Source organism: Lacerta agilis, chromosome 14 (genome assembly GCF_009819535.1).
Source record: "Lacerta agilis isolate rLacAgi1 chromosome 14, rLacAgi1.pri, whole genome shotgun sequence".
Lineage (NCBI taxonomy): Eukaryota > Metazoa > Chordata > Lepidosauria > Squamata > Lacertidae > Lacerta > Lacerta agilis.
In genome coordinates this window covers 3466750-3493067 of record NC_046325.1, presented here as the reverse complement: position 1 = coordinate 3493067, position 26318 = coordinate 3466750, and the positions used below count along the sequence as shown (strand labels likewise).

The 26318-nt window shown below is 51.0% G+C and overlaps 1 protein-coding gene across 1 annotated transcript in view; it reads right to left on the bottom strand.

The window, feature by feature from the left end:
* ACAP1 (ArfGAP with coiled-coil, ankyrin repeat and PH domains 1) overlaps positions 1–26318 on the bottom strand; it is a 38164-nt gene extending 11846 nt beyond the window's left edge. Inside the window, 14 exon segments of the mRNA XM_033170647.1 lie at positions 1570–1681; positions 3540–3640; positions 5549–5600; positions 9288–9397; positions 9824–9898; positions 11377–11472; positions 14065–14109; positions 14922–15105; positions 15868–15926; positions 16326–16375; positions 18433–18480; positions 18483–18555; positions 19811–19868; positions 26041–26318. Coding sequence (XP_033026538.1) covers positions 1570–1681; positions 3540–3640; positions 5549–5600; positions 9288–9397; positions 9824–9898; positions 11377–11472; positions 14065–14109; positions 14922–15105; positions 15868–15926; positions 16326–16375; positions 18433–18480; positions 18483–18555; positions 19811–19868; positions 26041–26318 — 1341 coding nt within the window.

Here is a 26318-nt window from a genome sequence, read left to right as displayed (position 1 = left end):
CAACGGGAGAGGGTTAAAAAAAGGTAAAGGACCCCCGGACGGTTAAGTCCAGTCAAAGGCGACTATGGGGTTGCGGCGCTCATCTCGCTTTCCGGCCAAGGGAGCCGGCGTTTGTCCACAGGCAGCTTTCTGGGTCATGTGGCCAGCAGGACTAAACCGCTTCTGGCACACAAAGACTTGGTTTTTGGAAGAGGCGTTAAAATTTTCCTTTCCCGTGTATGGCAGACTCTGCACAAAAGTTCTGTACTGTGGCGTACTTTAAGCACGCTTCTATAAGCTGCCTTCATCGCATTTATAGTCAACACACCAATATTCAGTTGCCAAAACTATTATTATAAGCACAATTTATGCAGCTCAAGTCACTTATGTAACACACGCACAAATTACGCACCCATTAATTCCTATGCAAATCCAGCCCCCTCCAGTGAGCTTTATTTTCTACACGTTGCAGAAAATAGGGCTCGGCTGCAGGTGGGAAGCCTCCGGCCCGAAGCTCCTGTGTGGCCGACGCAGCGCAGTCGGTGGCAAGGATTAGCCAGGAGAATCCGACCTGGGCGGATCCACAAGCTTTGCATGCAGGATTCCCAGGTTCGATTCACAACTCCTGCTCAGAGGATCTCAGGCATCGGGGGACAAGGAAAGGCCAACCTCTCTCTTGGCCTGAGATTGTGGAGAGCTGCAAAGGGCTGCTCTCCCAGTCCTCCTCCCGAGGAGGACCTCTCTCCCTGCCCTCCTCGTGAGCAGGACCTCCACCCAGCTCTTCCTCTCGAGTAGTCCTCCTGTCCCCCTCCTCCTCGAGAGGAGGATCTCTCTCCCCTCGCTCCTCACAAGGAATACCTTTGCCCCAGCTCTCCTCCCGAGTAGGACCTCTCCTCGCCCTCTCCTCGCGAGGAGCCGGGCAATCCCTGGCGCATATTGTCTTATCTATATGATGTTAACCACTCTGAGTCCAGCTTTGGCCAGGGAGTGCAGGATACAAATAAAATAAAATAATAATAATAATAATAATAATAATAATAATAATAATAATATCTATTAAAAATGTAATTAACGGAAGGAGTGAAATGTAAATGGGAAAATGTATACCGGTAAATGCTGTGAAGTAATAATGAACTATGGAAACCATGATACAGGAGGGAGGGAATTCGAAGCTCCACTGAGCGAATACGTAAAGAGTATAATAAGGACCTGTTTAAATGTGATGAAATGAAAACTGAGTAAAAATATTATTTTAAAAAAAGAGATTGTGGGGAGCTTGGCTGCTTTGGTCTAGGTGGGCAAAACCCAGCCCAGAGCACAGAGAAGAGGGCATTTTGGAGGACGGCGCTGCAAAACTGAGAGGAGTGCACATTTCAAAGGACACAGCTGGGATTTCATTTCAGGACGTGCGACTTAGGGAGGTTGACCTTAAACGACACACCAAATTTGTCCCCCCCACCAGCCCAATCGCAGGGAAGTCCAGCTAAACGCAATAAGCAAAACGTTGTGGGTGTCTTCCGTTTAGGGCGACGGCTTGGGACCGGAATACTGTGAATTTGCTAACTCTTCCGGTGTTTGGCCACCCCCTACCTGCCCCCGGGGTTCCAGATGCTCCTCGTTGTAAGCAGAGGCGATGCTGTTTTGAACGGCACAAACCCAAGCTTGCTGGTGCCTCTCCGAATCTGCCTGGAGGAAGCAGCTCCTGCCAGGGAAAAACAGAAGGGCAGCAAAGGCTCAAAGAGGGAGAACACAGAATCACAGAACTGTAGAGATGGGAGGGACCCCCAAGGGTCATCTAGCCCAACCCCAACCCCCCCGAGATGCAGGAATCACCGCTAAAGGATCCCTGACAGGCGGTCATCCGACCTCCGTTGGAAAACCTCCAAGGAAGGAGAGTCCATTCTGAGGGAGTCCGTTCCACTGGCCAACAGATCTTACCGTCAGAAAGTTCCTCCTAATATTTAATCAGCATCTCCTTCATTGTCATTTGAATCCCCAGGTTCAGGTCCTGTCCACCAGAGCAGATGAAAACAGGCTTTCTCTTGACAATGGCTGCCTCTCAGTTTCCTCCTCTCCTGGCTAAATTCTTCCATTGCTTGGTTTCCAGTCTTGGTTGCCCTCCTCTGCACACCTTCCAGCTTGCCAATATCCTTCTTTCCCAGTTCAAAGTGTTGGTGCTGACCTTGAAAGCCCTAAATGGCCTCAAAGGATCCAGTATACCTGAAGGAGCGTCTCCATCCCCATCGTTCAGCCCGGACACGGAGGTCCAGCTCCGAGGGCCTTCTGGTTGCAGGGAACCAGGCAGAGGGCCTTCTCGGTGGTGGCGCCCTCCCATCAGATGTCAAGGAAATAAGCAACTATCTGACTTTTAGAAGACGTCTGAAGGCAGCCCTGTTTAGGGAAGTATTATTTAATGACTGATGTTTTAATGTATTTTTAATCGTTTGTTGGAAGCCGCCCAGAGTGGCTGGGGAAACTCAGCCAGATGGGTGGGGTAATAATAATAATAATAATAATAATAATAATAATAATAATAATAATAAATTGTGGCTCCCAGAACTGGACACAGGACTCCAGGTGTGGTCTGATCAAGGCAGAATAGAGTGAGATTATGACTTCCCTTGACCTGGACACCAGACTTCTGCTGATGCAGCCGAGAATCGCATTGGCCTTTTTTGCTGCTGTATCACACAGTGGGTCCATGTTCAGCTTGTGGTCCATCGAGACCCCTGGATCCTTTTCACATGTATCACTGGCAAGCCAGATTTCTCCCACTCTATATATGCTCATGAGTCTTGGATGCCAGACCCTTTTATCGTCTTGGTCACGCATTCCAGCTTCTCCATATTACCATATCTGAAACCTCCCATTCCCCTCTCCCTCCCCCATGGAGATCTGACAAAGTGAATACGTCCCTGTGCAACATGACATCTCGCCGTGCAAAAAGCCACCTTTTGGGGTGGGACAGGCTTGCTGTGGCCCAGTAATAAATTATTATTATTATTATTATTATTATTATTATTATTATTATTATTATTAATACCCCATCCATCTGGCTGGGTTTCCCCAGCCACTCCGGGTGGCCTCCAACGAACGATTAAAAATACATTAAAACACCAGTCATTCAAAACTTCCCTAAACAGGCCTGCCTTCAGGTATCTTCTAAAAGTCAAATAGTTGTTTATTTCCTTGACATCTGGTGGGAGGGCGTTCCACAGGGCGGGCACCACCACCGAGAAGGCCCTCTGCCTGGTTCCCTGTAACCTCACTTCTCGCAGGGAGGGAACTGCCAGAAGGCCCTCGGAGCTGGACCTCCGTGTCCAGGCTGAACGATGGGGGTGGAGACGCTCCTTCAGGTCTACTGGGCCTTAGAGGCCGTTTAGGGCTTTCAATCAAGGTCACTACCAAAGCTTTGAATTGTGCTTGGAAATGTCCTGGGAGCCAGTGTAGGTCTTTCAGGACCGGTGTTACGTGGTGTCGGAGGCCGCTCCCAGTCCCCAGTCTAGCTGCCGTGTAAATATATATATATTTGAGGGCTTAACAGGGAAGAGAAAACTCACTTGGTGGGAGACACCACCTCGAAGCAGAAACGGCGTTCGTGGTCCGGGCAAGGCTTGACCGTGCACAAGCGAAGATCCTCCACAACCACCGTCACGACATCCTGCGCTCAGGAAGGAAAGGGGCAGGATTTGGGCCTGGCACACTCAGCCCCCTGCCTCTCCCTCTTCAGACGCCACCTTCATTCTTTCCATCCATGCCCTGCCCTCATCCCCGGTATTAATCCATCTGAACTCTCCTCCACCCCAGGGATAGAATTAATCTTACACTCACACACACACACCCTTGCGGGTTAGCAGATAAGTCTGCCAAACCTGTTCAGGCTCCTAATTCTTCATTCAACAAAGCAAATTGAAGTGTGTGACAGGGGGAGGAACGTGCTGGTTCTGTTTGGGTGCAAGCGAGCTTTGCAGAAGGCAGGGTTGAAAAGCAAAGAACCGATTTCTCATCTCTCAACGTCAGCCCACGGCTGCGCTGCCAATTCCCAGGAAGCCTTGAATCTTAATGATTTGGATCGCCAGCATTCAAGGGTTTGGGCAAATGACCCTTCTGGAAAAGGAATCTCATAAACTGAAAGTATTCAGAGCTCAAATGACCGTTTTTTCCTTTTTCTTTCAGGGGATGCGGGCGGTGCTGTGGGTTAAACCACTGAGCCTAGGGCTTGCCGATCAGAATGTCGGCGGTTTGAATCCCTGCGACGGGGTGAGCTCCCGTTGCTTGGTCCCAGCTCCTGCCCACCTAGCAGTTCGAAAGCACGTCAAAGTCCAAGTAGATAAATAGGTACCGCTCCGGCGGGAAGGTAAATGGCGTTTCTGTGCGCTGCTCTGGTTCGCCAGAAGCGGCTTAGTCATGCTGGCCACATGAACCGGAAGATGTACGCCAGTTCCCTCGGCCAGTAACGCGAAATGAGCGTCGCAACCCCAGAGTCGGACACGACTGGACCTAATGGTCAGGGGTCCCTTTACCTTTACCTTTATGGCATAATTTTATTTCTTATACAAACATGGAGGCACGGGGTCACTCAGCGGCGCCAGTAAACAGAAACTCATGGCCCATTTAAGACTACAGAAAACCCTTATTCTCAACAATAATGGAACTCACAGGTGGATAATGCTTTTATTTTTAGAAATATTTGCAAAGGGAATCTCTGTATGGATTAATAATGTACGGCCCCTTTGGAACTGCGCTGTTGTCTTTGTAACTTTGTCCTTCGGGGCTGCGGCGCTTTATATTTTAAATTCTTTGTTTTCTTACTTTTTGTTGCTAACAAATCACTAAAATTAAAAGAAGAAGGGTTTGCATGGGGACAGAAGAAGAAGAAGAAGAAGAGTTTGGATTTGATATCCCGCTTTTCACTACCCGAAGGAGTCTCAAAGCGGCTAACATTCTCCTTTCCCTTCCTCCCCCACAACAAACACTCTGTGAGGTGAGTGGGGCTGAGAGACTTCAAAGAAGTGTGACTAGCCCAAGGTCACCCAGCAGCTGCATGTGGAGGAGTGGAGACACGAACCCGGTTCCCCAGATTACGAGTCTACCACTCTTAACCACTACACCACACTGGCTCTCCATGCAGATTCCCAGACTACCCCTGGGCCTATGACTTCCTAGCCGACTTCTCTATCTCTTTCATGTTTAGACTGATACTCTAATGTCTAATACACTTTCAAAGCCATCCAAGTTGTATAATCACTGCCTCCTGTGGCGGGGAGTTCCGTGGTTTAATTTTGCAGTGTGTAAATATTTTAGTTTATCTGTCCTAAACCTTCCAACGTCCAGCTTTATGGAGTGTCCCTGAGTTCTTGTGTTTGACAGAGGAAGAGAAGCTTTTCTCTATCCCCCTTTTGGCAGCTTCAATCCTGCCTTTTCTCCAAACTAAAAAGGCCAAAAAACGCTGCAAACTTTTCTTCCTAGGGGAGTTGCGCTCCCCCGCTCCCCCTCGGTCTTTTCGGCGGCCCCCAAAATTCACACGCATCTCAAAGGCTCACAAATAAATCCATTTCCTATTCCTCACCTTGGCTTTCTTCTGATACACCAGCTGGTTGCTCTGGATGGAAAACCAGCGTCTGCAATTGAGAAAATATACATGATGAGTGCTCACAGCGAGGAATCGGAAAGGAAATAAAACACCGGACAGTAACTGAGTGGCAAAATAAGTTTGTTGAATACGAGGAAACAGCAAAATTGACAGCAGCCATTAGAGGACAATCAAAACGAAGTTTGTTCAAGAGCTGGGAATGCGTGAAGGAATATATAATGAAACAGATGCAGAAATCATGATATGCATATGATGAAGTTTGTAAGGGGGAAAGGAATAAAATAAAGAAAAATTAAAGGTATCTATAAAACGAAACGTAACAGGTAAGTTATATTTCATGTGAGATTTTGGTATTGTACACCGTATAAGGTTAGGGGGAGAAGGGAGTTGGGGAAGAGAAAGGGGGTAGCAGATTTTCCTTCTTTAACATGGTATATGTGCCCAAGTTAAAGATGCTCGACTCGGAATCTCATAGGGCCGTGTCCCAAAGCTCCACCAATCGCAAGGGTCAGGAAAACCCCCTCCCCACGGCTGGTAGCGTCGCAGGAGCGTTTGCAGTACAGGGAACCTCCTCCGTTGTTTACCAGTTTGTCATCCCCCTCCTCAGCCGGAAGCGACCATTCCTCTAGTGGGGAGGGGGAGTTAGAGGCAGGAAGTCGGCGCAGGGGCTCTGAAGGGATCGCAGAGCCTGAGCACCAATGGGAAAGCAGGGAACGGGGTCAGGTTCCCACGCCCCGAGTTCACAGACAGGGAAGACGTGGAAGGGGGAGGCGGGGGTTCAGAATCCCATGCCTCTTTTGCTGGACAAAGGACCGGAAGGGTTCATTCCTGGACTCTGCGGAGGGATGAGATAGACGTTTGTACTTTTGCTCCACTGTAAATATTCGCACAATAAAGAACTTAGTTTTTAGAAGTTCTGCCTTCGGCTGATTTCTCATGAGCAACCACTGAACGTCCTTACAGCAAGCTTCTTCCAGCTCAGAAATCCCACCCACCTCTGGAGCTGATTGAGGCTGAGGAGAGGGTGGTTTGTTTAACATTTCTGGGGGCTTATGGGAGCTGTAGTCCAAAACATCTGGAAGCCAACCAGGTGCACAAAGGCTGAGCCAGACCTAAGGAAATGTAAAGTTGTTCTGGAAACGTAAAGTTGTTCTCGAACTGAGGGTGAGTGGGCAGAGCTGTCCGGACCTTTGAAATTTATTCGGGAGAAACCGACTGGACCTTCGAGGGAAATAACGGTGGCTTTGAGCAATAAAGATTCGGCAGCAATATTTTCAAGGAAAACAAGGCGTTCTTGATTCGGGGGTGGGTCTAGCTCGGACGGGGGGGTGGGGGCGGTAACCTGTGCTTTTTTTTCCAAAGCCTAAAAGTACAGGTGCGTTGTGACCCTTGCAAATACTTTCAGAATAATGAGAGGCTGCAAAAACTGCTCCAGGTATTGGAAGGAGCGGGGAGATTATACGCCTCGGGCACTGACCAATAGGTGCTGATCCTGCACTCAGATAACGTGTATCGATTGCACCACAGACAGTCACGTTGCTGGGGGGCCGGTTATTGCTTGGAGGGCTGTGAAAATCGGCAAATCCTGTTTGGCCACAGGCCACTGAGTTTGCAGGGGAGGGGAGGGACGGCGGCGGAACGTGTGTAACAGGAGCAGTTGGCAACTCAGGCTGCATCCAGCTCATGAGGAATGTAGGGAGGACCTTGCAGGTGGGCAAAGTGCAACGAGACACTCTCTGTTTGCAATTTCCAGCAATCTAACTCGGTCAGAATACAGCAATGCCTTGTAGGTGGAGCTGTCTCTGAAGGTGGTTCGGAAACGGCAGCTGGCGCAGAATTCAGAGGCCAGGTTGCTCATCCGAGCAAGATGGTTTGAGTATTAGAATGACTGCAATGGCTACCATAGAATCCTAGAGTTGGAATAGACCCCCAAGGGCTATCCAGTCCAACCCCCTGCCAAGCAGGAAACACCATCAAAGCATTCCTGACAGACAAGCCTCCGCTTCAAGACCTCCAAAGAAGGAGACTCCACCACACTCCTTGGCAGCAAATTCCACTGTCCAACAGCTCTCACTGTCAGGAAGTTCTTCCTAATGTTTAGGTGGAATCTTCTTTCTTGTAGTTTGAATCCATTGCCCCGTGTCCGCTTCTCTGGAGCAGCAGAAAACAACCTTTCTCCCTCCTCTAGATGACATCCTTTGATATATTTGAACATGGCTATCATATCACCCCTTAACCTTCTCTTCTCCAGGCTAAACATACCCAGCTCCCTAAGCCGTTCCTCATAAGGCATCGTTTCCAGGCCTTTGACCATTTTGGTTGCCCTCCTCTGGACACGTTCCAGCTTGTCAGTATCCTTCTTGAACTGTGGTGCCCAGAACTGGACACAGTATTCCAGGTGAGGTCTGACCAGAGCGGAATACAGTGGTCCTATTACTTCCCTTGATCTAGATGCTATACTCCTATTGATGCAGCCCAGAATTGCATTGGCTTTTTTAGCTGCTGCATCACACTGTTGACCATAGCTGTCAAGTTTTAGCTTTTCTCACGAGGAAGCCTATTCGGCATAATGGAATTTCCCTTAAAATAAGGGAGAACTTGACAGCTATGCTGTTGACTCATGTCAAGTTTGTGGTCTACCAAGACTCCTAGATCCTTTTCACATCTACTGCTCTCAAGCCAGGTGTCACCCATCCTGTATTTGTGCCTTTCATTTTTTTTGCCCAAGTGTAGTACTTTACATTTCTCCCTGTTAAAATTCATCTTGTTTGCTTTGGCCCAGTTCTCTAATCTACCAATTAGTTTCCAGGCTCAAAGTGCCGGTTTTTGACCTATAAAGCCCAAAATGGCTCAGGACCCCAATACCTCAAGGTATTGCCTCTCCCCTTACGAACTGTCCCGGACCCTGCGTTTGCCCCCTTCTTCTTGCCCAGATGACGGCAACACGAGAACGGGGCCTTTTTAGTGATGGCCTGTGGAATGCTGAAGTGGTGGCTGAACAATACTGCAGCGCTAAGACCGCCCGATGCTCTTAGCTGAAATTGCAGCTAGGATTTTTGTAAATGGCTTTAGGCGTTTTAAACTGTGGACGATCAAGACAGAGTCTGTTAAAGAACTGGGAATGTGTGAAGGAATATATAACGAAACATTGCTCAGATACAGAAATATGCATATGATAAAGTTTGTTAAGGGGAAAAGGAGTAAAATAAAAATAAACAATATCTATAAAACAAAACGTAACAACACAAAAATAAAGATAAGAATGTAAAACAAGGTCTAGCATGGATGGAAGGAAGTCATATTTTAGTTCAATTTATGTTGAAATATGTTAGAAGTATATGGCAATGTGGTGGGTGGGAAAGGGGGGAAAAGGTTGGTGTGATCTGTTAATTATTATTTTTCTTTGTTATTTCCGTACCTTTATTTGTGATTTATACCTTTTATTATTAGTAGTAGTAGTAGTAGTAGTAGTAGTATTTTTTGGTATCTTTTTGGCTTTTGGAAAATAAAACTTAAAAAAATAAAATTAAAATTAAAAAAAAAATTTTTTAACCTGTTTTAGAATGCTTTCGGTTGCAAACCGTGTTACCTCTGTGAAGGAAGTGCGGGAGATAAACTCAATAAACCGTGCCCTCGAGCCTCGCCCGTCCCGCTAGAGAGGGTGGGAAACAGGAGCGCCCCGAGCTCCGCGCAGGAGAGGGGCAGCCCCGCTCACCTGCTCCAGGTCTTGAAGGCATTGCTGGCCCTTTTGTACAGGTAGCCTTCCATCACCACCCCTCCGGGCTCCGTACGGACCTCGGGAACCACGTCTTCCTGGGACAGGTCCTGGGAAAGAGTGGGAGGGGGGCAGACCCACATAATTACAGAAAGAAAAGACGCCCACCCACATGCTCAGAAACTCAAAGTGAGTTTTAACCTACTGCTACGATTCTATTCTTCTTCTGATTTTGACTCCTCCCACCCACCCACCAAGCCCCGCCCTGTGCTGTTCCGCCCACTGCCACAAGCCCCACCCCTTCGCCCGCAAGCTCCGCCCAAGCCTCAGACGCTCCCCTGCCAAGCCCAGCCGACTGCATTTCGAAACCCCTCCCCGCCCTCCAAGGCTCCTCCCACCTGTCCCAAGCCCCGCCCCTTAGAACTTCCCCCAAAGCGGAAGCTCCGCCTCCCCGAGGCTCCTCCCTTCCCTGGGCGGCTCCCGTAAGGTAAAACTGAGGCACACACACACACACGCACACCCCACAGTGCTCAAACCTTCTGCTTTATCACAGTGTGCCTCTGTTCCATGTCCCGCTTCTCTCGGGCCGACTCCAGGACCAACTGATCGAGCTGGAGGAAGAGAGGGAGGGGAATTGAGGCCGGACGCCTGGGTCCCTTTCTCTGAGAGGAACACGAATGTTTGCCTGGCATTCCCCGCCCCGCCTCCCTTCCGGCACACTGGACTGGGGAGGGAGGCCCATTCCAGCCAAAACAACAGATCTGGGGTCACCCTGCCAATACATTTTGTCGCTTCCGCCAGGAAGACGGTGGGGAGAGAGATTTTAACTCGGAAAAACCATAACTGGGGATGGAAACAGATTTGAAATGAGTTTAAGGGAGGAGGATGGAAGGGTGAAAGGATGAAGGGAGTCAAGACGAATGAAGATCGCCGGTTCGCCAATCTCCACATGTACTACAACTCCCATCATCCTGAGTCAGCTCAGCCGATTGCCCTGGGTGATGGGAGCTGCAGTCCAACGGCGTCAGGCAACCCAAGGCCAAAGGACGCTGGCTCAGAGCAGCCTTCGCCAACCTGGCGCCCTCCAGATGTTTGGGCTGCGCTGGAGCATGGGACTTGTAGTCCAGCATCGGGAGGCTGCAACGGCCTTCTGGAGGGCTCCCCTGAAATAATCCACACGGTGCCTGCGGGAGTCACTTGCCACTAACCCTTACAGCTGCACCGCCGGCTATGTCAGGGTCCTAGTCCTCATGATGGCTTGGAGAACCCAGAATCAGAAACCCCCGATTGCAGCATTTTCTTCCCCACCGGCATCCTAATCGTTTCCACCCGCCTCCAAGCTTTCCCTCTCGCTCGCTGGTCTCGCGATCATGTGCATTCTGCAAAGCATCTCCTACCGGCCAAGCCGCCTACCTCGAAAAGCCAGAAGCGGAGCTCAGAGGTTGCTGCATCACGGCAGCCGGCGTGGAATCTGAATTCCTGCATCCTGTTTTTATCCGATTCTTTTCTTCTTTGCTGACAGGGCTGGTTCCCCCGGCCTCCCCCCCCCCCCGCCCCAGCCAGCTTCCTCCCTCTCCCTCTAGCAGTTGCTGGGAGGGAGGCAGGAGAAGATCATCATAGCGAGAAGCTTGCTGGATCAGGCCAGCGGCCCATCTAGCCCAGCATCCGCTCTCTTCTCACAGCCAGATGCCCCAGATACAAGCGGAATTCGAACTCAAGAGCAATTCTCCTGCCCTGCGGTTTCCAGCAAACTACACCCAGAAGCTTTTACTGCTTCTGACAGCGTGGGCATTGAGGCTGGTAAACATCCATAGCTCTCGCTGCTCCTCCTCCTCCTCCTCCGTGAATTTATCCAATAAAGCCATTCAGGTTGGTCGCCACCGCTGCCTCCTGTGGCAGGGGGTTCCGCAGTTTAACTAGGTATCTGTCCTAAATCTTCCAACACTCAGCTTTGTCACTTTTGTCCTCGAGTTCCAGCGTTATTGAGAGAGGAAGGAGAACTTATATCTTTCCTGCCCACCTATCTCCCCGCTGTTTCCTCCACTTCCTTCGAACCCTGCTCCTTCCCTGGACTCCTCCGGGTGCTCACCTGAGCCGCCAGGTCCTTCCGATACTGCTCCAGCCACTTCGCCGCCTGGAACCCCTGCTCCAGGTAGAACGACTGAGCCTCCATGAACGTCAACATCTGGGAAAACAGGAAGCAGCTGCTTTTTTAATATTTAAAATTTAACTTTATTATAATTATTAAAATACAAATAAATACAAATGAAGAACAATAATGCAGAACAATAGCAACAACCAAACCCAAACGAAAAAAATATATTCCATAACTTATGTAACTTATAAAAATTTGTAAAAGTTTTCCAGTTAACGAAGAGGAAAGGGAAACAGGGTGGATTAAGAGAAAGAAAAAGGGGGAGAAATGTAGAAAAATATAAGAAAGGAAAAGGAAAGAAAGAAAGAAGAAGGAAAAAAAGAAAGAAGTGAAAAGGGAGGGAGGGAGGAAAAAAGGAGAGGGAAAGAGGAAAAAGAAAGCATACTTATTCTTCCAAATGTACTTCCAGTGCTTATACAACGATTCATTTTCTAATTTCTACATCATTCCATCTGTCATTTTTAAACTATCAACATTCATTATATACAAAATTTCAGGTCTCTTCCGAACCTTCTCATATTTATTTAAACTTATTCTAAACATAACCAAAATCTCTCTTTCACTCCTTGTTTACTCAAGTAATCATTGAGATATTTCCATTGATTTTTTATTATATTTTTTGGCTTATGTCTGATGGTATCTGTCAGCTTTGCGACAGCTGCTTAAGTTATGAGCGTTTGAACCCAGCTCTTTGGCTGAAAAGAGCGTTGTGCTACTATACGGTCGGTTAAAATGAGACATCCCCGACGGCAGGCTTGTTATCTTAAACAAAGAAAAGCACGACACACAAGGAAAGGGGGATAGGGAGGGAAGAGGGGGGAAGCAAACTCAGGCACAGATACCTAAATAGTTTTTTTTAATCATAATCAGCAGGCGTAGAAAACAGTTCAGGGGTAGGAGCCGGTCTGTTGGCAAAGCAGCAGCTATGATTTTAAAAGAAAAAGGTCCGGGGGTCCGGGGTTGCCTAGAAGCCGCCGTTTTTGACTAGGAAAGCCTAGACAAGTGGGAGATGGCTACAGCTGGTTGCCGCGGGGCGGGGGGAACTCTGGGTGTGCTCAGAGATACCCTCATTTCTACATGTGCTTCAGTCCTAAGCCTGAAAATAGGTATGTGATGCTAGAATATGGAGTGTTGGCAGGGAAACAGTTAAACAGGTGACCCAATCGGAACCCAGAGGGAGGCGGAAGGTGGAGTCAGAGCAGGGGCGTAGCAAGGTGAATTGGTACCCGGGGCAAAAAAAAAAAATGTCACACACACACCCCACGAGGCATGGGAAGGTCAGGTGGTACCCGGTGCGGAAAATTTCTTGTCAACCCCCCCATTGATTTCCCTCCCTGCAAAAATGGTTTTACGTTATTTCATATTTACTTACAAAGGAATAATAATAATAATAATAATAATAATAATAATAATAATGAACTTTTATTTATATCCCGCCCTCCCCGGCCGAAGTCGGGCTCAGGGTGGCTAACGTCAGATACGTAACATTGGTATAAAATCAAACAATAATCAAATGACCTCCTAAAAACATCTCAAAATCAAATCAAAGTCTAATGAGATGGCTTTCCACAGGGTTAGGGTTGGGAACAGTAAGTGCTCCACTGAACGGAAATTTCAGCATTCACGACATAGGAAAACAGCCAAGGAAACAGCTATTTTGGTGGAGGAGGGTCAAGATATTAACCGATATGCATGAAATTTCATATATAGCTATAGAATCCCTAGTATAGTAAGATAAGACCTTCGGAGCAGGCATTTTCAAAAAAAAAAAAATCGAATTATTTTTTTTCCAAATAAAATTGTTCCTTGATAATTTGTCACCCCCTCCATTATGGAACCCGGGGCAGCCCGCCCCCCCTTGCTACACCCCTGAGTCAGAGGCACTATAAAACCCACTCTGGGGGAGTTCATTGGGGGGGAGAAGTTGAGATTGGGAGGTTGAGGTGGAGGTTGGAGGGTTGGGAGGCAGGAACAGTTAGGAACGAAGGAGACAAGTAAATAACTGTAATTGGCTGTGAAGGTTTGGAAACCACACACTTGTTAAACTGCACTAAATAAACATAAGTTTCATGTTTCAATTAAACCCTGACTGGACTCGGTATTTTACCAGGTAGGGCCTGGTTGGTGGCAGCGGAGAGAGAGCGTGGTGGCACAGAAGAAGAAGAAGAAGAAGAGTTTGGATTTGATATCCCGCTTTTCACTACCCGAAGGAGTCTCTGAGCGGCTCACATTCTCCTTTTCCCTTCCTCCCCCACAACAAACACTCTGTGAGGTGAGTGGGGCTGAGAGACTTCAGAGAAGTGTGACTAGCCCAAGGTCACCCAGCAGCTGCATGTGGAGGAGCGGGGAAGCGAACCCGGTTCCCCAGATTACGAGTCTACCGCTCTTAACCATTACACCACACTGGCACAGGGATCAATGGGCGGTGAAACGTCCGGGGACCCTGTGTGGTCGCCACAACGGGCCGAGGCTGAATGGAGGGCAGGTGACCCAGTCTTTGCACCTGCCAGCTCCCCACACAGAACAGGTGCACAGCCAAAGAACCAGGATTTAACCCCCTGGCTGGCTGGGGTTGCAGTCCAAGGCTGGCCTACGCTGAAACACAAACCATCAGGTACTCACAAACTTCAGGATCTCAAACTTCTTCTTCGACTGGATCACGTTGATCTGAAAGACATAGAAGCCCGTTCCGTCGCTTCGGTCCTTCATACTTTGCTTCCAACGCCAAGCGTGGGGTTCGGCCAGAGACCCCTCCCAACATTCATTTTATCCTTTTCCAAAAATTTCTTGCATATGTACCCTTGCCTTTCCTCTAAGGACCTCCAGGTGACACACGTGATTTTTTTGGCCTGTCTTTTCTCCGCACAACCACCCTGCAGGGCAGGGCCGAGAAGTGGCGACCGAAGCCTAGGGTCGCCCAGCGAGCTTCAGGGCTGAGTGAGGGTTTTGAACCTGGGTCTTAGGGCCAGGAAATCTTCAAATCCTGGGTCCTAGGGCCAGAGAATATACGGTCTGGGTGTGCAAATGTGGTTCTTCATACCTCTCTGCTTGGCCCTCAGGACTCTCGAGCCCCTTTTAGGTGGCCCTCAGCAACATTTGACGCCTCCCATCCCTTGAGCTGGGAAGTTGGGGGGCTCTAGGACTCTACCAGAGCCTTGTGCCTCCAAGGGCTGGGGGAGCCCCCTCAAATTTTGTCCCGCAGCAAGGCAGTGTGTCACCCACACTGGGACACCCAGGGCTAGCCCATTGAGCAAAAGGGGAAACCACGCCCCTTTGCCACGACCACTTTGCACCTGGCCCCGTCCCCCAAAACGCCACCCCAGTGAGGTTGACCTGAAGGGAACACCCTCCTTGGATTGAGAAAGGCCCTCCAAGCCCCAGACCAAATCAGAAAGGAGAGGGAATCCACTCGATCCTGCCGCCCTTCCCCAGAGCAGAGAAGAGAACCCAGGAGTTCGAGCTGCCCGCTGGCGGCCCACCTGCAGCACGTAGTCGAGGGCTCGAGCCCGGAAGGTTTTGCGGGCGGCTTTCAGGGCGACCATGGCCTCCTCGGCCTCGTGGTGGCGCCGCCGCGGCACTTCGGCATTGTGGTGCAGGGCGCTGGCGAGGGTTTCGCTGCTGCGTTCGAATTCCTTCCGGGTCTCCTTGAACTGCTTCATGTCCCTGAAACACACGTTTTCGTCGTTTTCGTCATGATGCAAAACGGCAAGGAGCCATACAGGATCAAAAAAAACCGCCCTTTCTGGAGACGTGAGGGGGGTTGGACTGGATGACCTTGGGGGGCCCTGCCAGCTATACAATTCCACATGGTTGATTTACATCGGCGGTTATACCCCTCAACTTTTGTAGCTACCCAGAGTGGCTGGGGCAACCCAATCAGATGGGTGGGGTACAAATTATTATTACTACTATTATTAATAATAATAATAATAATTAGCAATGTAAGCGGAGGCCCATGCTCTCCTCTTTCGCACCGTACGTAATAAAAGTATGCCAATCTACCAAAAATGTTTACTAAAATCTATGGGACAATTAGCTGAAAGGTTTCAGCTCTCGGGAACTCCTGGAATCGACGCTGGCGGCTGCCGAAACCGCGACTGCCCACAAAATCTAAAGCTTTACAAGGCTTGCAATTTTCTCTTTCATGGTGAAGGGCTGCAGAAAGAGTCAGCTGGTTGTTTTCAGCAGCTGCAGAAAGCGGAGCTTACAAGTGATCTGCGGAACTCACAGCCACAGGATGTGGGGGTCCGCCCTCGAAGGCCAAATACAGCATGGGACATACAAGAAAGGTTCGACACCCTCCCCTTTGAAACGCAAAACTGCCCCCCACCTGGTCGACCTGTAGCTGCCTTCTTCTGGTACCCCCACCCCCCACCCCACAAAAAACCGACCCTTCGGAGCGGGTGCCCCAATCACAATACGTACTCTTTCACCAGACTCTGCAGCTGATGTTTGAGGGACTGTTGCGTTGTATCCAGAAGCTCCTACGGAAAAGAAAGGGCCGCAGTTCACCTCCAAGTCGGGCTGCTGCCAGTCCGTGTAGGGAATATTGAGCTGACAGATCAGCATAAGGCAAGCTTCCTCTGCTGGGGTGGGAACAGAGCTTACGGATCTCTGCCTCCTTTGCACACGGAAAAGTCCCGGTCCAACCCCTGCTATCGCCAGCCAGGTTGGAATCTCCCTTGCCCGAGAGCTGCTGCCGGCCAGTGCAGGCAATACAGAGCTAGATGGACCGATGGTCTTGGCTCCTTCCTAGGTTCTCACCCTCTCCCCACCCACACTTGGGAGGGTGACAGAGCGGCACCCTTTGGGAAAGAGGAAGGTGCAGGAGGAGGGCGACGGGGGCAAGGGGGGGGGACGGAAAGACGGGTGACGCCACTCACCTCGTGGCCGTCAATCATCTTCTTCAAGCTGTCGGAAAACTTTCAAGGCACTCCTGGAAAACAAGGGGAATCGCAGGGTTGGAAGGAAGGGCCCCCCAAGGGTCATCCAGTCCAACCCCCCTGCAACGCGGGTGCAAATCAAGTAAGGAAGAGAGGCGTTTGGGAGAGGGCACAGAGTCTGGGATCTCCTGGAGCCCCTGCTTGCGATCTGGGGAAGATCTATCCCTGGAGCAGAGATAGAGCTGGAATCTGCAACGCTTTCTCCCCTAACCCCAAAATTTTAAAAAACAACCCAAGTTTCTAGATCTCATTCCCCCCCCCCAAAGTAATTTTATTTAGAGCTCGTTGTGGCTGCAGAAATATCCAAGGAGGCTCCAAATTTAGAGACTGACCTGAGCCCGCGGGCGCCCCCACCTCACCCCAGGCTTAAGCATTTCCCGTTCGCACGCCACAAACAGTCCTCACGTTTGCACATAGGAAGTGCGGTGCCCTGCTCTGAGCCTCGAAACCACAACTTCTAATGCAGAGACCCTTCCGCTCCGGCCATCATGGCAAGTGGCGGGGAGAGCAATGTGCCATCACATAAACAACCCCCCCCCCCCGCAACACGCAGCGGAAAGTGCATGTCAGTAAGGTTCTGGCACACAACTTCCCCCCTCCCGAAAAGGAACCCTGGGAGCTGTAGTTTGCTGCTGCGGGAGCTGGGAGTTATAGTTCCGCGAAGGTGAGAACTACGGTTCCCAAGATTCCTCTCGGGGAAGTCATGTGGTTTAAGTGCACAATGTGCACACAGCCTGTTTCCCATGCTCCTGCTTCAGGATGTCGCTCTGCAGTAGACACATGCCTGGCATGCAGAAGGTCTCGGGTTCCATCCCAACAGCACAGCCAGGGAGGCTGGCAAAGACTTGAAATCTTAAGAGAGTTGCTGCTAGCTAAATGTAACAAAACATGTTTCCATCTCTTTTTATTTCAGCGCTGATTTTACAGTTTTGATTCGGACATTATTAAAAAACTGTTTTAAACAGCTTTTACTGATAGTTCTAATTTCAGGTAGGGAGTCCGGGCTGGTTCTGATGCGGTCGAAATAAAATTTAAAAAAATAACATAAAAATATTGTCCAGTGGCACCTTAGAGAACCAACTAATTTTGTTCTGGTATAACTTCCGTATCTGAAGACGGTGTGCATAGCCACCACGAAAGTTTATAATACCAAAGCAAACTTAGTTGGTCTCTGAGGTGCTATTGGACAATTTTTTATTTTATTTTTTATTTTGATAGTTCTATTGTTTCATAAATTGCTTTGTGGGTTGTTGGTTTTTTTAAAAAAACAACAACACTCAAGCAGCGTGTAAATTTTACAGAGTAAAGTAAGTGCCGTATTTTTCTGTCTATAAGATGCCGACCCCCCATGTATAAGACGCCCCATATTTTGGGGGGACTCAGATTTAAGAAAATGGGGGGGAGATGTATCCGTGTATCAGGCGCCCCCTAATTTTTGACATTATTTTTAGGGGGGGAACCTAGTCTTATACACAGAAAAATACGGTAAATAAGAAACGCCGCGTTAGACAGAACCTGAGAGAAGGGGCTTCCCTAGGCCCCCGGCACTCGCCAGCGAAGGGCACTCTGCACATGCTCAGAGGCATTGCCTTGGCACAGCTAAGCCCCGTCTGTGAAAACAGGTTCTAAGGGGCGGAGAACCGGCTTCAGGTCACCCAGTCGCCTTGCGCTCAAATAAAATGGCGCAATTAGGTGATTAAGGATGTTTACCTGCACCCGGTCACCTCACCACTAAGCCACCGCTCCCCCCTTCCAAAAAAAAAAGGTGTGCCCAAACATCGCAGCTCCCCAGCCTCCTGTCGTGACCCCCCCCAGGCCTCGGCAAAACCCGTCTTTCAAGCCCAGTGGCTCGGCACACGCCAGGCAGGCTAGCCAAGGCAACAAAAGACAAGGATCTGGCCACGGGGGGGGGGGGGCAAGCCGATTTCCCCTTCTCCACCCCACATCCGAACGAGGTGCCCCTCCACCCCAGTATCTGGGCCGCACACCTTTCCTCCCTCCTCCTCCGCCCCTCCTCCAGGCACGGCCGTCCTTCCCCAGAGCAAACTTACGTTCGTCATGGTGTCCGCCGGGGAATTCTGGGACAGCTCCTGGACCCGGAGACGAAATTCTTGCTGTGGGCGCAGTATTGCCTCCCCGAATCCAGCATCGTGGTGCACAGCTTGAGGAGCTGGGGGGGCAGGAGAGGGGGGCAATGAACAAGAAGGTCCGGCAACGCGAGAGGCGGCCAACTCAGCCCACTTTACGGGAAGGGCAGACCCACACACACACCCATGGGGAAATATCAGCTTTCCCTCCTCCCATCTGATTTTTACTGCAAATCCATCGGCCGGACCCCATCGCTCATGATCCATATAGAAAAATAGGCCCACGCATGTATCAGCAGCCCCCAGTGGCTGCAGACATCCCATAAACTAAGGTAACATCTCTTCGCCCAGGCATTCTCTGTCCCGTAAGATCGGACCCTGTTGCTACGAATTTCTGTTTTTGACGTTCAAGTAAGCCACAAGCTTTCACAGCCGTAAACGAGCAATGGTGGTATTTTGTTTATTCGTGGAATGTGCACCCGCCTTTTCCTCCGGGGAGCTCAAGACGGCAGTACGTGGCCCTCCCACCTCCCAATTTATTCCGCACAACAACCTTGCGAGGAAGGCCGCGGGAGGCAGTAAGGCGACACGGAACAGATCGCGTGCGTAACCCCGGGGTTCCACTGTGCAGCGGTACCCCGGAAGCTGAAAGGAATCCGTTCCAGAAGTCCGTTCGACTTCCAAAACTTTCGGAAACCAAGGCGCGGCTTCCGATTGGCTGCAGGAAGCACCTCCTGCAGCCAATCGGAACCCACGGAACCCGCGTCGGACGTTCGGGTTCCAAAGAACATTCACAAACCGGAACACTCACTTCCGGGTTTGTGGCGTTCGGGAGCGAAAACGTTCGACTGGCAAGACGTTCGGGATCCAAGGTATGGCTGTATTTTAAAATCAGGGATGAGAACAAATACAGAGTACTCCCTGTTCCACCACCCCCACTTAATTTCTATTCTGCGCATGCGCAAAGCACAGTTTAGCATTCCTGCGCATGTGCGAGCGCCGAAACGCAGAAGTAACCCATTCCGGTACTCCCGGTTCGGCGCGTTCGTATCCCGCCGCGAATGCAACCCGAGGTATGATTGTATTACCATTTCAAACGATAGTTGTTTTCGCCTTCCAGGGCCTGCACGGTGTGGGCCCCAGATAGCTTAAGGATGCTTCATCCCATCTGACCCCAAAGGCCCGCCCGCTCTGGGTTTTTACAGTCGTGTCAACAAGGTTTTCTGCTCCAGCTTGTGGGGAAGAATTTGCCGCTTCCCCAAGCGAAGGAGCGAGCCCTTTGCAAGGTTTCCCACCGCCCAGCTCGGCTCCCTTGCCAGCAGATCGCCGCTTCCTCACCTTTTCCAGCTGAGACTCCAAGGCGGAGACCTCCGTTTCCACCGTCTCAATGGCAGCCCTGAGGTTGGGGGGGGGCGAGGGAAATAAGAGGGAGGAGGGAAATATCAGCACAGGTGCATAACCAGGATTTAACACAGGTTTCAAGGTCTGCATCAGCCACAGACTCCACTTACCTGGCCTGGGGGAAGCCATCCATCTGCCTCCATTTCCCGCTTGTACGTCTACCAGTGGCTGGAAACTGCAGAAGGCAGAGAGTGCTCTCGCACTCAGGTCCTGCTTGCCAGCTTCTCTATGAGGCAAGTGTTTAGCCACCAGAACATCACGCCGTTCACTTACAATCACAGAATCCTAGAGTTGGAAGAGACCCCAAGGGCCATCCAGTCCAACCCCCTGCCAAGCAGGAAACACCATCAAAGCATTCCTGACAGATGGCTATCAAGCCTCCGCTTAAAGACCTCCAAAGAAGGAGACTCCACACACTCCTCCTGGCAGCAAATTCCACTGTCCAACAGCTCTCACTGTCAGGAAGTTCTTCCTAATGTTTAGGTGGAATCTTCTTTCTTGTAGTTTGAATCCATTGCCCCGTGTCCGCTTCTCTGGAGCAGCAGAAAACAACCTTTCTCCCTCCTCTAGATGACATCCTTTGATATTTGAACATGGCTATCACATCACCCCTTAACCTTCTCTTCCACTCTTTTACATGAGTGGAATGTGTCCTTTTATTTAAAATGCATCTCTGGGTTATTTGTGGGGCATAGGAATTCATTCCTTTCCCCCAAAAAAATATAGTCCAGGCCCCCACAAGGTTTGAGGGACAATGGACCGGCCCCCTGCTGAAAAACTTTGCTGACCCCTGGACTAAATTGTTCAGGAGGTGAAATAAGAATAGCAGAATGGAGAACACAAGACGGTTAACAGGTCTCATACTTCCTCTCGAGAGCTAGATAAGCAAGCGGGTGGTGGGAGACGTTCTGTTGCAGTTTGTTACCGCCAGGTCTTCAAAAGAGTTAAAAGGGACCCCGACGGTCCTCTAGACTGACCCCCTGCAATGCAGGAACCACAGCTACAGACGCTACCTCCATCCAGCTCAGTATTGCCTACACGGATCGGCAGCAGCGGCTCTCCAGGATTTCTGGCCGGGAATCTTCCCCAGCCCTAGCTGGAGATGCCGCTGGGGGCCCTTCTGCATGCAAAGCAGGTGCTCCGAGCTACGGCCCTTCCTTGCCGAGTCAGCTAGCCAAGCTGGCCGCCACAAGGGGTAGCAGGACAGGAACTTGCAAGAAAAGACCGTCTGTACCGGTGCTGGGAAGGGGAGCCCAGGAGCCAAGCTTAGGGGCTGAGTAACATTGTAGAAGCACCTCCGTTCTTCGCTGCCACCCCTGAAAGCTGCCTTGCGGTCGCTTCGCAAGCTTCCTGCCTCAGCCCGGGTTGCAACCACTTCCTGCCAGTTGCCTGGAAACCTTTCCAACCCAGAGCGAACTGGTTTTGCCGCACACGCAAACCTCCAAAGAGACGTTCTCAGAGCGGCAAACGGGTATTATTATTATTAAATTTGCATGACGCCCTATACCCGTAGATCTCAGGGCGGATCAAAACACAAATCATAACTTTAAAGAAAAATGTGTTGTTGTTTTTAAAAAGCGCAATATAAAAGGCCCCATCTGCACCGTGGTTTCCTCCCCCAGGGAATCCTGGGAACTGTAGTTTGCTAAAGGGTGCCGAGGGTTGTCACGGTTTTCAGAACCCACCCGAGTCTTGCGATCGTTGCTCTGTTTTCAATGCTGCGCTTTAACATGATATGAGGGACGCGGGTAGCGCTGTGGGTTAAACCACAGAGCCTAGGGCTTGCCGATCGGAAGGTTGGCGGTTCAAATCCCCGTGACGGGGTGAGCTTCCGTTGCTCGGTCCCTGCTTCTGCCAACATAGCAGTTCGAAAGCAAGTCAAAGTAGATAAATAGGTACCACTCCGGCGGGAAGGTAAACGGTGTTTCCGTGCGCTGCTCTGGTTCGCCAGAAGCGGCTTTGTCATGCTGGCCACATGACCCGGAAGCTGTACGCCGGCTCCCTCGGCCAGTAAAGCGAGATGAGCGCCGCAATCCCAGAGTCGTCCACGACTAGGACCTAACGCTCAGGGGTCCCTTTACCTTTACCTAACATGATATATGAAAATTTTGGGGTTGGCTTTTACAGCCCAACTCTCCATCCAGGGGTTCGTGTCTCCTAAATCCACAATCGGCTAGAGAAGAATGAGTGGAGGCAACCCCTAATTTTCCGTATGACAAATGCTATGACCCGCCCTGGCACCTTGGGGTGAAGGGAAGGTAATAAATAAATAAGTAAATGAGGAACGACCCCCATGCATAGCAGGGGGTTGGGCTAGATGACCCTACGGGTCCCTTTGAACTCTATAATTCTACTATTCAACTCCCAAAGTGGTTCAACAATCAATCCCCTCCTCCCAGGGAACTGTAGATCTGTGAAGGGGAATAGGGAGGACTCCCAACTATTCCCAGCGCCCATAACAAACTAGAGTTCCCAAGATTCTTGGGGGGGGGGGAGAAAAACCTGGCTGCTTTAAATCTTTAGTGCCTATGGGTGCGACTACAATTTCTATTCCATTCTCAAGGAAATCAGCCCTGAGTGCTCACTAGAGGGACAGATCCTGAAGTTGAGGCTCCACTACTTTGGCCCCCTCATGAGAAGAGAAGACTCCCTGGAAAAGACCCTGATGTTGGGAAAGATGGAGGGCACAAGGAGAAGGGGGCGGCAGAGGATGAGATGGTTGGACAGTGTTCTCAAAGCTACCAACATGAGTCTGACCAAAATGCGGGAGGCAGTGATCCATGGGGTCACGAAGAGTCGGACACGACTGAACGACTGAACAACAACAACAACAATTTCTATGTTGCAAGGACAAGGACCGCTGGAAAGAGTCGGGAATAAACTCTTCCAGGTGACGTCTTAAAATTGCAAATGAGCCACTGAGCTATCACAAATATTGGCAAGTTGTCGCTTTTTTAAAGAAACTGCCAAATCTTCCTTGGAACGGGCAACTCTGGATTAAACAGAGGAAGTATACAGCCTGGCATTTTGGTGACAGAGGCATTGTACGGAGGCTGCAAAAAGCCTGCATGGGTGAGGAGCACCCATCCCATAATAAGACACCCACCCTAAGCAGCACACTCATGCGTGGGGTCTGGTAGGCCGGAAGGCAGGGAGGCCGACAGGAGGCCTGATTCCCAAATTTTGCCTGGTTTCTGGCTTTTACTTGAGTTACCTAGATTGGAGGTGCTCTGTAAGTACCTCCAAACTGGGTTAACTACTGGGGGGGGATGAGACAGTGCCCCTTCTCTCTGGGGGGGACGGGACACCTGCCCTGGCTCTTCCCAACGAGGCAAAGCCGCCCCCCGTTTCAGCTGCTCAACACGGCCACCGAACTCAGGCCATTTCAAGATGGCCGACAGGCGCACATCTCCCACAATGCACCGGGACTATGGCTCAAAACGGAGCGGAAGAAACTCAGAAGTGGCTCAGACCAGGAGGGAAGTGTGGCAAAACCACAGGAAGCCAGGAGAAAAAGCAGCAAGACGGACCGGCATCAAACGCAAAACACGAGTTTGACGACGCTGCGACACACCCAAAAACTGTGTGTGTGTGTTTTCATGGAAAGAGAGTGAGACGGCCCAGCCTTTCTCAGCCGGGGAAAGAGAAGGGTTTTTAAAACCACCCACTGGGCTTCCCACCAGAGGAAAGTTGTGGCACGAACATCCTACAAGTGGAAATCGGTGACGCCTGGAAACAGTATCTCATGCCCCAGCCACACACAGCTGGGGAATGGAAACCATGAGGACACCGTCTGTGACTCTCGGGGCCATGTTCACGTTCAAAGCGATACCACTCTGGGAAGGCGTCGCTTCCCCTAAAGAGTCCTGTAGTTTGGTTAAGGGCGCCAAGAGCCATTGGGAGACCCCTATCCCCCCTCCCCATTCCCAGAGTTCCCTGGGAAGTGGGACTGATGTCAAACTGCTGCATGGCTTCCCCAAGGAATCCTGGGAGCTGTAGTTTGGTTAAGGGCGCCGAGAGTGTTGCCAGGAGACCCCATATTTCCCCTCCGAGAGCTACAATTCCCAGAGCTCCCTGAGAAGAGATGTGACTGCTAAACCGTTCTGGGAAGAGTAGATCCGTGAGGAGAAATAAAGGTCTCTCCTAACAACTCTCGGCAGCCTTAAATCCCAGCTCCCAGAATTCTCTGGGGGAAGCCATGACAGTTTGAAGTGTTATCCTATAAAGCAGGATCAGACCACTTTACGCAGTCATGGCTTCCCCCCAAAGAATTATGGGAGCTGAGAGTCGTTTTGCGATAGTTCCCAGAGTTCCCCGGTTGAACTATCATGGCTTCCCCCAAGGAATTCTGGGAGCTGCAGTTCGGTTAAGGGTGGTGAGCGTTGTCAGGTGAGCCCCACTCACAGAGCTACAATTCCCAGAGTGGTTTAATAGACAGTCCCTCTTTCCCAGGGAACTCTGGGAGTTGCAGTTCTGTGCCTAACAACTCTGAGCACCCTTATCAAACTACAGTTCCCAGGATTCCTTGGGTGGGTGAGTGGGTGGAGGGAACCATGACTTTTTTAAAGCAACATGATACTGCTGGTGGGGCCTGGCCAAAGGATTTTGAGTCCCCAAAAAAGCTCTGAAAAATATGCAGCCAACGTCGTCATCCTCTGTGCCAGGAGAAGACCCTGGGAGTTGGGGTTCCCCTCCAGCTGCCCAGCCCAGTGGATTCACCCCTCAAAATGTCACAGCCCCACACGGGCGTTTGGGGCCAGGCCTGAACCGCAATGCTTCAGGGCCGGGTGTGTTTCTCTGCAGAAAGCAGCCCCGAATTTCACATGCATACACCCCAGGCACAGAATATGGGGCAATGATGACTGCCTCACCCTGAAACGTGCCGGCTCAGGGGGCTTTTCGGGCCCAAGCAACAACAGGAACACTTTCTAGCCTTGGCCCAGTTATCACATCCCTCTCGCCCCAGCGTGCTGCCATGTGTGTAGGCCCAAGCCGGAAACTCCTGCTAGTGGGGTTGGGGGGGGGGAAGAGAAGGGGGCACTGCCAAAACCTCACTACTGGAGAAGAAACAGCCCACAGTCTTACACCTGCTCTGACAGATTCTCAAGCGTTGAGTGTGGCACCACCTTCTCCATTATAGTTTACAAAGCCTTAGAACAGCAGCCTCGCTTGCAGCCCTTACAACTGGGGTTGCCAACTTACCGCCCCTCACCACAAAATAACCCCCCTCCACAAGCCTAGCCTGCTCCTGCGCCATTAAGGGCAGGTGGGCAAGCAGCAAGGAACAGGCGGATCCTGCAGCGCTAATTGCTGATAAAGACACAGGAGCAGAGAGCTGGCTGAAAAGTTGGCAACCCCACTGGCAGCTCACTCCTCTTCACACTATCATCTCCCCTGTCCCCCCTCCCCCAATTTAGTAGTATTTTACACACACACCTTTCCTGCCACTTCCTGTACTGCCGGACTCCTTTTGTAGCCTGGTGCAAAGGAGAGAAGTGGGGAGCAAGGGGCCCCAGAAAGGGAGGCAAAACCAGCCACCCCCCCCAAGGCAGATCTCCTCTTATCATGAGATTCCTGCATGGCAGGGGGTTGGACTAGATGACCATCGGGGTCCCTTCCAACTACTGTATATGATTCTATGATTGGATAAATCCGCCTCCTACCCCGCCTTCGGAAAAACGAGAAAGAGCGATTGATTCCCTTTCATTCCTTAATATTTCTCCCATCATTTAGGGTTCGCCACCGAAACCCCAACACCTCTCCCTCTTCCGGACCCCGCCAGTTGGGTCTTTAGCCGCCCCCTCTGCTGTCACCACTAGAGGACACTTCCTTCTTACTTCTCCAACAACGCAGCCCAGCCCTCCCTCCCCAAACGAAAACTCTCTTTCTGAGTTTGTTTGAAAGAAAGGCAGGTCCGGGATGTCATCTCTCCAAGGCCGAAGAAACTGCCGGCTCGTTTCCAACCAGTGGAGGAGGGAGGCGGCGGGCAGCGGAGCCGTGCGCGGAGCGAGCGGGAGCGCCGTCTCTGCAAGGCGCGCCGTCGGGGCAGCTGCGTGGCGGCGGAACAGCCCGCCTGCCTCCGCCTGGCACCGGCCGGAGCGCGATGCGTAAAGGCGCGCCAGCTGCATGGCCAAGAGCGCACGGCGCGGCGCGCCAAGCGGACCCACCTGAAGCGCGGCGAGTCCTTCAGGCACTCCTCGAAGTCCACCTTGACCGTCATCGCGGCGCCGTTTCTCCGGGACGCTCCGGGGAGCAGCAAAGGGCGCCCTGGCCGGAGGTAGAGGCGGCGGCGGCGCTGATACCTGGACCAGACCTGTGAGCAGCCGCGCAGAGGCAAGACGAGCCAGGGGCGCGCGGAGGAGCAAGGAGGCGCCGCCGGCAGCGGCTCCTGCTCCGCCCCGGGGCGGGGTGCGCGGCTGCGGGCGACGCCCGGCGGAGGAGCCAT